General features: G+C 35.4%; 1 protein-coding gene across 1 annotated transcript; it reads left to right on the top strand.

Annotated features, from left to right (window-relative positions):
- Positions 1 to 8,684: 8,684 nt before the first annotated feature.
- Positions 8,685 to 9,659, top strand: LOC101618791 (olfactory receptor 4F3/4F16/4F29). The gene has a single exon (XM_004694710.1). It carries the CDS (start codon positions 8,695 to 8,697, stop codon positions 9,631 to 9,633), a length of 939 nt encoding a protein of 312 aa, XP_004694767.1. The 5' UTR covers positions 8,685 to 8,694; the 3' UTR covers positions 9,634 to 9,659.
- Positions 9,660 to 11,458: the final 1,799 nt, after the last annotated feature.

Here is an 11,458-nt window from a genome sequence, read left to right as displayed (position 1 = left end):
ATTTTTACTCTCAGAAAAGGGAGACCATTGGTTAAATCAAAGGGCGACATGATATCACTTACATTTAAGATTCTATGTTTGATTATTCTGCTGAGAATAGGCTGGGGAAAGGGTGGTAGGTGGTAGAAGCAGTGACACGTTGGTCTATTGTAGTATGTAGGAATGAGAGAGGTGGTGGGGTATGGTGCAGGGGGTATGGTGTGGTGAAATTTTCAAGTAAAGAATAAAGTTTCCCATATGGGGGGGATATTGGAAATGAGAAAAATGACTTCCAGTTGGGTGACATGAGCAGGTAGAGGGATGGAATTTTCATAATTTAATATGGAGGAGTAGGTAACAGTCAGGAGCTGGATTTGGAGTACATCACATCTGAGATGTTTATTGAATATCTAAATGGAAATATAAAGTAGGCATCTGGATAAACAATTCTAAGTCATAGGGTAGAAACAGGAGTGATTTTTTTAAAGATTTATTTATTCATACAGAATTGGGATACAAACTGGAGGTGCAGGGGCAATGGGAGGCTTCACCAGCGACAGGGTGAGGAGTAGAATAGGCAGATCAACAAAGTACACTTTGAGGGGAGTAGCAGCGGTGGGGTGGGGTGGGTGTGTCAGGAGAGGTCTGCCGGTGCCATGTGCATCACCTTGGGCAGGGGATGGAACTATCACTGCAGTTGCTGCGGCTAGCTTGCAGTGCTGCGTCCTAACCCATTGCACCACCAGGGAGGGCCCAGGAGTGACATTTTGACATATCATGTTACTTAAAGACATGGTGCTAGATCGTATATCCTGGAGTAGGATACATATATAAATAGATAATAAGTGTGGTTAAGGGCATGAACTGTGGTATATACAGAATCATGAGGGAATTAGAGAGAAACTGAATAATGGTTAGTGCAAGAATGAGTCACTTACAGGTGAATAGCCAGGATTGTGTGGTGCCTGGGGAGCCATGTGAAGAAAATGTGTATGAAAGTTGGAGTAAATAGTTTGATTAAAAGAGGATTGAAAATTAACAGATATAGACACAGAGGTCATGGAGGAATCTGAAAATAAAAATTTTAGTGGGGTATTGTATGCGATTATTTATTTAAGATAGGGAAAAATCTATTTTTAAGATAAATGGGAGTACATTTTATATGTGTGAATGTTTATTTTTATTTATTTCCATATGCCATATATTATTATTAATATACTATATTATTAATATATAATCAAAATAATAATTTTGATATAATAAATTTTGTTATGAAATATATTAATCAACAATAATATGATTATATAATAATTATATCATTAATTATGTTAATACTTATATTTTAATATAATAATATATTGTATAATAATGATGTATAATAATATATAATATATAAAGATGTATAATATCTAATTAACATAACTTTTGATATAATAAACTGCTATCAAATATATTAATATATAGTATATTAATATTATAATATACTCATCAAATATATTAATATATTATGTATATGTTAGCAAAATATATTAATATATAATATATAATTATGTGTAATAATATATAATTAACATAATAATTTTCATATAATTGTGTTATCAAATATATTAATCAGTAATCATATGATTATATAATAATTATATAATTATGTTAATACTTATATTATTAATATAATATATTGTATGATAATGATGATAATTGATATTTATATATTTGTATTTCCTGTTTGCTTATTTCACTAAGAGTTCCATCTTCTACAAGAGTCCCATTTGCAGGGTTTTATCTTTTTTATTGGTGAATACTTTTCCATTGTGTATATTAACTATATCTTGTTTATCCTTTCATCACCCGGTGGTTGTCTTCTTTCCTTCTATTCAACACTTGTTTCTTGTTTATTGGACAATAGGAAATTTTCTGTTAGGTGTGAGGTGATGTCTCTCTTTTTTTTTTATTTGTATTTCCCTAATAATAATAGATGATGAATGCATTTTCTTGTGCCTGCTGGTGTTGTATCTATCTTTTCTGAAGAAGTGTCTATTTAGATCCTTTGAATTGAAAATTATTTGTTACAGAGCTCTATTGTACAGAAGGAAAGGAAATTAGTTTTCAGTTCTGGGTTTAAGATTAAACTAAGCTTTATTAGCGATACAACTCAATTTAGTAATAAATCAGAATTATGTAATGATAACAGTACTTACTCTGCAATGCTGGCCCAAGGACATTCAATAAAATATACAAAAGTGTTCTGAAGTGATTTCTGAATATCACTTTATTGTACATTTTAAAATAATCTTTCTTTCAAAGAAAAGCTCAGGAATTTGTCCTCAAGGCTTTTATAATACTTTTCTATATCTCATATTACACAAATGAATATGTGATTTTATTATAATTCAGATAACTGTGGTTTGCTACAGGTGATTCAAAGCATAGGACCTTTTAAATTATTGTGAAAATATAACAATTGAAAATGGTCATTTTAACTTTTCCTTGGGTTGCATATTAAGCAATTGAAGATTTTAAAATGGTGGTGGAACATGGTCAAAAAGTTTCTTCATTTTAAGAAAATGTCAGACCTCTTCTCATCCACAGCTTCTCTGTTCGGCTACCCTGGGAAAACCAGAGCCGCACTTGGTAATTCCCCAGGCCAAGTGCTCTCAGTCTGGCAATCCCAGATCAGCAGCGTCACTTGGTCACTTCCCTTTGGGGCTGCAATTAGCTTCCATGTTACTCAGACACCCTTTGATAAAGATATTTTTGTGTGCTTGCAGTTATCCTCAGTAGGATCTGGTTGCTATTTTTGGGTCCATATCTGAATCTTTGATGATGTTAATCTCTTAGTTCCCTTGGAAAAATGGATGGTTGAGAGGGATGGAATTTTAAGAGTATCAGAGAGCAAGGTTTTCTGTGTTCTCAGGAGGAGACTGCTTGGTGATTGTCTCAGGTCAGAGCCACTCTACTATAGCAGCCTTTTTTGTTCCTTTCTTCCAGCCTATGCTGGAATCACAGTGACAAAGCCTCATCTGGAGCACTGGTCTTGTGTCTTTCTCTTAAATCTTTGCTTCCCCCCCCCCTTTTTTTTTTTATTAACAGTGTGATCAGTCATCATAAATTAGAACCAGGGATCAGGTAAAGCTGCTCTCAATTTTCTCACTTATTTTTGATTGTTCTCTTAAACAATTTCTGTTATCCAGGAATCTTCACTTGCCAGTATCCCAGAGTTACTTGACCTTACCTGCCATTTCTCAGGTACTAGCTGCTTGAAATGATTCCTCAAATGCTGTCTTTAGATGTTGTGATACTTCTTCTATATACAAATTCTGCTCATTGTCACATTTCTACTTTGTCTCCTCTGATCACCAGAGATGCAGTTTATTTCTTCCCTTTTACCCAAGCAGCACACAGACTATGACTTTAGTTTGCCTATGCTTTTGGCTATTGATAGAAAATGTCAGGTAAGCATTGTGTATTTTTATGCTGCTAACACAAGATGGTCAATATGAAATTTTAGTTTGTAATCTAATGTCATAAGAATGTATGTAGAATAGGAAAAATAGAATTAGGATACATTCGCCTGAGTTGCCACATAACCATAGATGATTGCTTGGCATGTATAAACTATCTTTCTGATTTTCAGTTGTCCAGTTAGCAACAGTTATGGCTAAAGAATGTTAAGTGGATTTTGTAAATAAGCCTTATTTCCTGAGTCAGGTAATTGTTGTTGTACCTTCTTTAGTCAGAGGTATACAAAATTTTATTTAGTAGACACAGGCTTTGAAATTTTCATAAACAGCTTCCGTCCATGCAGATGTAATGACTTGTGTGGTGGGTGAGAAAATAGTTGTATGGATATGTTAGTGACTTTGGTTTTAGGGAAAGGTGAATTCAGGAAATGGCTAGATCTGTGTTATTATTTATCAGAACAAAGACATCATAAAACAGGCCCTGAGAAGTGTCTCTACTTAAGAGACAGTTCTATGGGAAATTTTTCCAATAAACATTGTCAGGCTACTGATCACTAATGAGCAATGAAAATCTACCTTGACCAGCTCTACTTACTTACATCAATGTAATAGATTCAACAGTAGTTTTTTTTTTTTTTTTAATATGGAACTGAGCACCGGGACATAGAGTTAACTCTCCTTTGTGTATCAGCTACAACTTTATGTACTCCCACACTGTGAGTGCTTGCTGCATTAGGTATGTGTCACATCTGCCACATCACCTAGTTCTGACCACAACCTGCAGCAGCCATGCTGTCATCTCCTTTACAAATAGGGAAACTGAGGCTCACAAACTAATTAACTTTTCCATGTTCCTATAGCAAGTGCGTGTTGGAGTGTGGAAGACAGGCTTGCTAGACTTTAGAGCCGGAGCTATTCACAGCTCAAATCACAGTAGCAGTGGTAATTCGGATGATACACGTTTGCATTGATTATGAATGGTAATCTTTTCCATCTTCATCCATGTAATAGTCACAAAATTCTGTGATTTTGGCTGGGCAGGTATTGAAAAAGTTAGCTTTTGCATTTGTTAGGTTAGATGTATTAACTAGATCTTCTTATTTAATATCTATTAGAGTGTCTGAACTTTTCCCATCTTTCTTTGCCTGTGTTCTTTTCCTCTTACTTCCATTTTATTATCATTGAACACATCTCATCTAATTTACCATTTCCTTGCTTTTAATTTTCTCTCTTTTAATGTTTTTTTTTTCTACCTCTGCTCTTTCTTATTCACATCTATCTCAGATTATTGCCTGACTTCATGAAATTAAGCTGAATATTGGGTGAATTAAGTTGAGTATAGGGAGAAACAGTCTCTTCTCCCTAAACAAAACATATATTGTAGAGATAGGGATGGCTCTGGGTAGAAAATATTGGTTATAGTTTGTTAATTTTGAGATGAGAAATACCCTCTGCCTCTGCAATCTCTTTGAAAGATAATGCAGATGAAGGATCATCAGATTCATAGTTCCCAGAGCTGTTGTCAACCACCCTCTCATTCTGGAACTATTTACTTACTTTATGCCTAATTATCCACTTTGGGTAATAGTTAAATGAAAACTCTAAAGCATTATGGTGAATAGCAAATGATGGTATAGTTTACTATCAAGATGGTTATCACCACATATTTAAAAGGACAGATCACATTGCATCCTCTTCCTAAAAGCTTTGATCTCTAGATAATAGTAGTCCTTTCCCTGACTTTCTGTTTTAATTTTCTCACACATTCAAGAAATAAATACCTTTAGTGTATTTGTATACTGTTTTATATTGTGACTAGTATGGGTATAATTTATATTTTTTCCAATATGTTCATTGAGTTCTTCACTTAGTTGATGGAGAAAAAACCTGACCAATGCCTACTGAATTATCCAGAAAAACTATGAAATAATTGAAAAAATTATTGATTTTGAGGAGAATTAAAAACAGAAGAAATTATATAATGATAGCAAATACAAAAATGCAAAGTATAAAGTATTGAGAATCTCATATCTATACAATTTTCATCTAACATTTAATTGTCAGGTTTTGGTTAATTAACTATTGCTGTGCAAATGAATGTAGTGCAAGTGGTAATATGTGTGCTGCTTGCATTGAGTATTAGTTGATACTGGGAAATCACTTTTTTTATTACAAAAGTTTATTTTTACATCATTTTGGGGAAATCACATTTTTAAAAAATTATTTTTACTTTTCTCTTTTCCTATAACATCTTTAAGTTCTGAAACAGACCCAAAGTTTGGGATGTGATTCTGAGTTCTGGTATGAGTGTGAATATGGGCAATTCAGTTTATATTTGGCTATTTGGCTCTTAGTTTATATTTTTTAAATCTAAATAAAGTTCAGCCTGGATCATTTTGTCTCTTAGATCAGTATAGCTATGATTCTATAGGGTGCTTATACTTTCTCACTCAGAAGTCATGTTGTTTCATCATTTTCTGAGTATTTCTGGCATTTTCACTGGACTCTTGTTCACTCATCCATGGTTTTTTATGTGAATGGTCTTTTTCATCTGTTCTGACATTGAGCAGCATATGTGATTCCTTGTTCCTAACACAGGACCACAGATTTCTGTAACTGAAAATTTGAGACTATATAAAAAGAATGTATGTTGAGTCTATGAATTATTGACCCTGGAGGTGACAACAAAATAATGCATTGACTTGAGGCTGGAGAAGCTCTAGTCTTAAGCCAGAACTGGCATCAAATGACAGTGAGAGCATCTGAAGGTTTTAGGTTAGGGAGATGTATCAGGATAAATGAAATTAAACTTGGAGTGTATTTTTTTTGAGAAAGTTCTTCTTTTAATTTATGTATCAGTGTCTTACAGAATCCTGATTTCATGTGTATTCTAGTACCTTCAGCAAGAATTAAACATCAGGATTTATTTTTAGGTCTCACTGTCCACTAGCCTTTGATTATGGTGGGTGTTTTGACAGACAACAATCACAACTTCTCTACCCTCTTCACTGTGACCCTCTATTCCTGAAAACATGCTCCAAACTTCGTCTTTTAAAAAAATATTTATTTATTTATGCATACAGAACTGGGGTACAGGCCAGAAATGCAGGGGCAGTGAGAGAATTTGCCAGAGACAGAGTGGGGAGCAGAACAGGCAGATTGATGAAGTACACTGCTGAGGGGAGCAGCTGGCAAGTCAGGAAAGGTCTGTTGTACCATATGGATCATCTCCGGGTGGGGGGTAATCAAACTTACACCAAAGCAGCTATGGCCAGCTTGCAGTGCTGTGCCCTAACCTGTTGTGCCACCAGGAAGGGCCAGCACCAATCTTTTAGTATCTGCTTTAGATGCATGTGATGAAGTCAAAGTGAAAGCTCTGGTGCTCCACTATAATGTTACTGCAATTTGACATTCTTCTCATTTCCAAGTGGATTAAAAGGTTACATGTATAAATGTTCTTGGGGAAGGAGCTTATCACCATGATTTCAGACTCAATGGTGATACGATATTAAATGTTGGTGCAGGTTGGACACATAATAACACTGAATATTTTAAAAGGATTGAGATACCATCAGGTAGAAAGGATATGTGTGGGTGAGACTGAAGCAAGGTTGGGGGAAAATTTGAATATCTCAGTGTTTTCAAGGGCTGACTATAAGCATCTTACTAGTATAGATCAATACAAAGTGTTTATAGATATGTTCTGTGGGGCTTGGATTATTGTGTGTCTCAACTATTCTGTGTCTTTGCCTTGATTATTCTTTGCTTTACCTTGTTTTGACTTTTCTTTCCTCTCAGTCTGTAAAGACAGGGAAAGTGGATAAGGAACCATTTAGGCCAACAGTCCTGGTATGAAGATCTATTATACAAGCTGAAAACACATGAGCAGAAACGGCAATAGATTTTATGGTGAGAGTAACATAAACACTGAGACTTACCTTGACTTTCTTCCTATTTCCCAAACTTGGTTGGGGCCAGCTAGATATGCATCTTCTTCACACTTGTACATTCTCCTTTTGCATTCTTGATTCTTTGATCTTTTTTATTTTCTGCCTGATTCTAAGTAAACACGAGAGTGCCCTTAAAGCTAGAATGCACTTCCGTGGTGTAGTCTATCTAGGCTTCTAATTGGTCTGCACATGTATTCTGGGTAACACTTTTGCATCTTGCCATCGTATGTATAATGAGACACTTCACACCCTTTATGGCAAATAGGCCTATGCTTTAGAAGAAAATAGGGTGAAATTTTAAAGATTTGTACATTTGTGTGTGTGTGTGTAAAAGTCTTATTGAGCTAGATAGAAGGGCCCAAATGAACCTTTTTTAAGAAATGTGGCCAGTGGAGAATTTGGTTTGATTTTGATAGAATTTTTTTAAAAATGGAAAGATCTAGTAGTTCAGCATTGAGAGTAATATGCTAAATGAGTAAACTAGTCATAGAAAGGGAAAGAAAAAAATGCATGACTCCAATTATATGAGGTCTCTAAATAGTCCCATCATAGACAGGAAATAGAAAGGTACTGACAGGGATTATGGGGGGGGAAATGAGACCTGCTTGATAGTTACAGTATTCAGATTTGCAAGGGATGAGACAAGAAAGGTTTGCTTTGCCATATAGACCATCTCCTGTCAGGGGACTGAATTCATGCAGCAGTCGCTTCAGATAACTTCATATTGCTGCGTTTAAACCCCTTGTGCCACCAGGGAGGGTCTCTCCTTTTCATGGTTTTGAAGACCATCCTCATGTTTTAGAAAGTTTTCACTACTTAGGAGGTGATCCATCCATCAATCATAGTTCCCTCCAACTCCACTCTTTGAGTTCAACTTGTATGGCAATAAGAATATGAAATAATCATAAAAGAGGAGTGAAATATGTTGATATGGGAGTGTACAGTCAGATAAAATATGTATAACTGTATAATTTCCCATTGGACAATTAAATTTATTTCCATCTACTCTTCCTTCTCCCTTTTCTACAGGTACATTTGAAGCTTTTGTTTTTACCTAACTATCCTATTAATTTTAGCTGGTGAGATATTTGCTGCTATATGTCATCATGATATAATCTTTTGAGTGTACAATGTCATCATCATCATCGTTATTTAGTAAGTGTGAAGAATTGGATTAACCAGTAGTCCTTAGCTATAATGTGAACAATGCAAATAGTGAATTCCACTGTCATCTCTAGTGATCGCAATTTCTTTCTCACTTCCTAGTTCTCATAATTTCAGTTACATGCCAGTTGGCTGGATCAATGGATGGAGGGAATCGCTCCTTTGTGTCTGAATTTGTGTTTGTGGGAATCACCCATTCATGGGAGCTGCAGATTTTTTTCATGGTGTTCACCACTGTGTTCTATTTGTCAAGCATGACTGGGAACATCCTCATTGTGTTTTCTGTGACTGTTGATTCTCACTTACATTCCCCCATGTACTTCCTACTTGCTAGTCTGTCCTTCATTGACATGGGAGCCTGCTCTGTTGCCTCACCTAAGATGATTTATGACCTTTTCAGGAAGCGTAAAGTCATCTCCTTTGGAGGCTGCATTACTCAGATATTCTTCATCCACGTCATTGGTGGTGTGGAGATGGTGCTGCTCATCGCCATGGCCTTTGACAGATATGTGGCCATATGTAAGCCCCTCCACTACCTGACCATCATGAACCCACGAATGTGCATTTTACTTGTGGCTGCTGCCTGGGCCCTTGGTGTCAGTCACTCACTGTTCCAACTGGCATTTGTTATTAATTTACCGTTCTGTGGTCCTAATGTACTGGACAGCTTTTACTGTGACCTTCCCCGGCTCCTCAGACTGGCCTGTACAGATACTTACAAATTGCAGTTTATGGTAACTAGCAATAGTGGGTTTATCTGTGTTGGTTCTTTCCTCATACTCATCATCTCCTACATTTTCATTCTGTTTACTGTTTGGAAACATTCCTCAGGTGGTTCGTCCAAAGCTGTTTCCACCCTGTCAGCTCACATCTCTGTGGTCATTTTGTTCTTTGGTCCAACCATATTTATCTATACATGGCCACATTCCAGTTCACAAATGGACAAATTTCTAGCTATTTTTGATACAGTTGTTGCACCTTTTCTGAATCCAGTTATCTATACCTTCAGGAATAAGGAAATGAAGGCAGCAATGAAAAGAGTATGCAAACAGCTTGTGACTTACAGAAAGATATCATAAATGATATAATACTTTTTGACTAACAATTGTATATCTTTGTCTTTTCTTTCTCATTTTAAATTCAGACATCACAGGGCATCAAATATTGACTTAATTTTTTTTTTATACCTGTACCATAATTCTTAAGTGAAGAGTGTATTTTCTTTTCTCCTGATTGAAGAACCATTAAAGTGATATATCTCACTATCTATGTAAGTCCCATTAAGTTACTTTTAGCATTGTTTTGTAGGTATTGGTATATAGATCTTATTGATCTATTTTTTTTTTACTTTATTACCTTCATTTCTAAATATTTCAACTTTGATGCTGTTTTAAATAGTATAATTTGTTTCAATATAATTTTTGTTTTTAATGAATAGAAATTAGATTTTCACTTACTGACATTATATAATTGAAAACTTGTTACTTTACTAGTTTTTAAATGGATTTAATAGAATTTCTTCAAAGATGACCATTTTGTCAGGAAATAAAGATATATTATCTCTGTTCTGGTTAGAAATCATTTTATTTATATTCGTTGTCTTGTCTTGTTAGTTTTCAGTACAATGCCAAATAGAAGTGTTTAGAGCAAATATACTTGACTTATTTCTGCTCTTGTAAAAATAGCCATTAGTTTTTCTCAAGTGTTTTGCTAGTTACAAGATTTTTATAAATGCCTTTGTCAGGGTAAATGAAATCTGAGCAGTGTAGCCTCTAAAGAAAGCTCATAAGTCATCTTGGATGATGTGAAACATCAGGCTGTCATGTCAGTGAAGTAGAGACTAGCCAGTTGAAAGTGCAGGAGGGAATGGAATTTAGGGTCATGGTCACAGAAATAGTGGTCATTCTTGTTACACAGAGCACAGACAAGAAACCCTGGATCTCCCATGAAAAGGTGAGATATAGCTGGATCTCCCACGAAAGGGTGAGTCCCAGAAACACAATCTCAGACATAACCAAGTATCCCCCCCCCATCAATTTATATTATTCAGCCTAGTGGAGTGCCATTGAAATTATGGGAAGTAGGAAAGTAAGAAAGAATTTATGATTATTAGGGAGGATAATGGTGTGAATTATTTACATGTAATGTCCACATTACAGATGGAGTAAGCCAATGATAATGGTGATATTTGTGGTGATAATGATGGTGAAGACTTAGAGGCTTGGCATATACATGAAATGAGATTTTGTGTGTGTGGGTAGTAAGAACTTGACATAAAGACAAAATATAGGAAAAAAATATGATTCTATTATTAAAGACAGCATAAGGTTAAAGGTTGTCACAGAAGCAGAAGAATGAGAGAAGACATTAGAGAGCTTATTCAAAGAACTAGTAAGGCAACACTTGTCACCTAGGGCTTATGCCTCTGCACTATCACCATTATGGCCTGAGTTTGACCAGGCCTGGGGATTCAATACACATTGGTGAAGCTGACTTTTCTTGTCTTGCCTGCTGCCCCACTGAGCAGTGATTTCAATAAATTCACCTGTGCTTCTCCCAGACTGATTCTGCGTATCCTTTCATACCCACAACCCTGCATCTCTGGTCTTCACCCCAGATCTATGCAAAAATGAAAGTCAAAACAAAACAAAACAAAAACACTCCTGGTGAAGAAACAAAACAAAGGGACAAACAAACAAACAAACAAACAAAACTAAAGAATAATAGAGGAAACATTTCTAAATCTGGAAAGGAACTATGTATGTAAAACCATGAAATTATGATATACTTGTTATCTAAATGTAGTGAGATGTATACAAAGGCACATAGTTGTGTGTCTTCCTAGCATTCAAGACAAAGACAACATATTGAAGGTGGTAATATATAAAGGTACTTCCGTCAAAT

This window comes from Condylura cristata, unplaced genomic scaffold (genome assembly GCF_000260355.1).
Source record: "Condylura cristata isolate star-nosed mole 26May11 unplaced genomic scaffold, ConCri1.0 scaffold00045, whole genome shotgun sequence".
In the NCBI taxonomy this organism is placed as follows: domain Eukaryota; kingdom Metazoa; phylum Chordata; class Mammalia; order Eulipotyphla; family Talpidae; genus Condylura; species Condylura cristata.
The sequence above is the reverse complement of the archived record's forward strand: the minus strand, read 5'-3'. Positions and strand labels throughout refer to the sequence as shown.

Excerpts from the sequence above, each read along its gene's own strand:
- LOC101618791 (XM_004694710.1), top strand. The coding sequence starts at position 8,695 with ATGGATGGAGGGAATCGCTCCTTTGTGTCTGAATTTGTGTTTGTGGGA.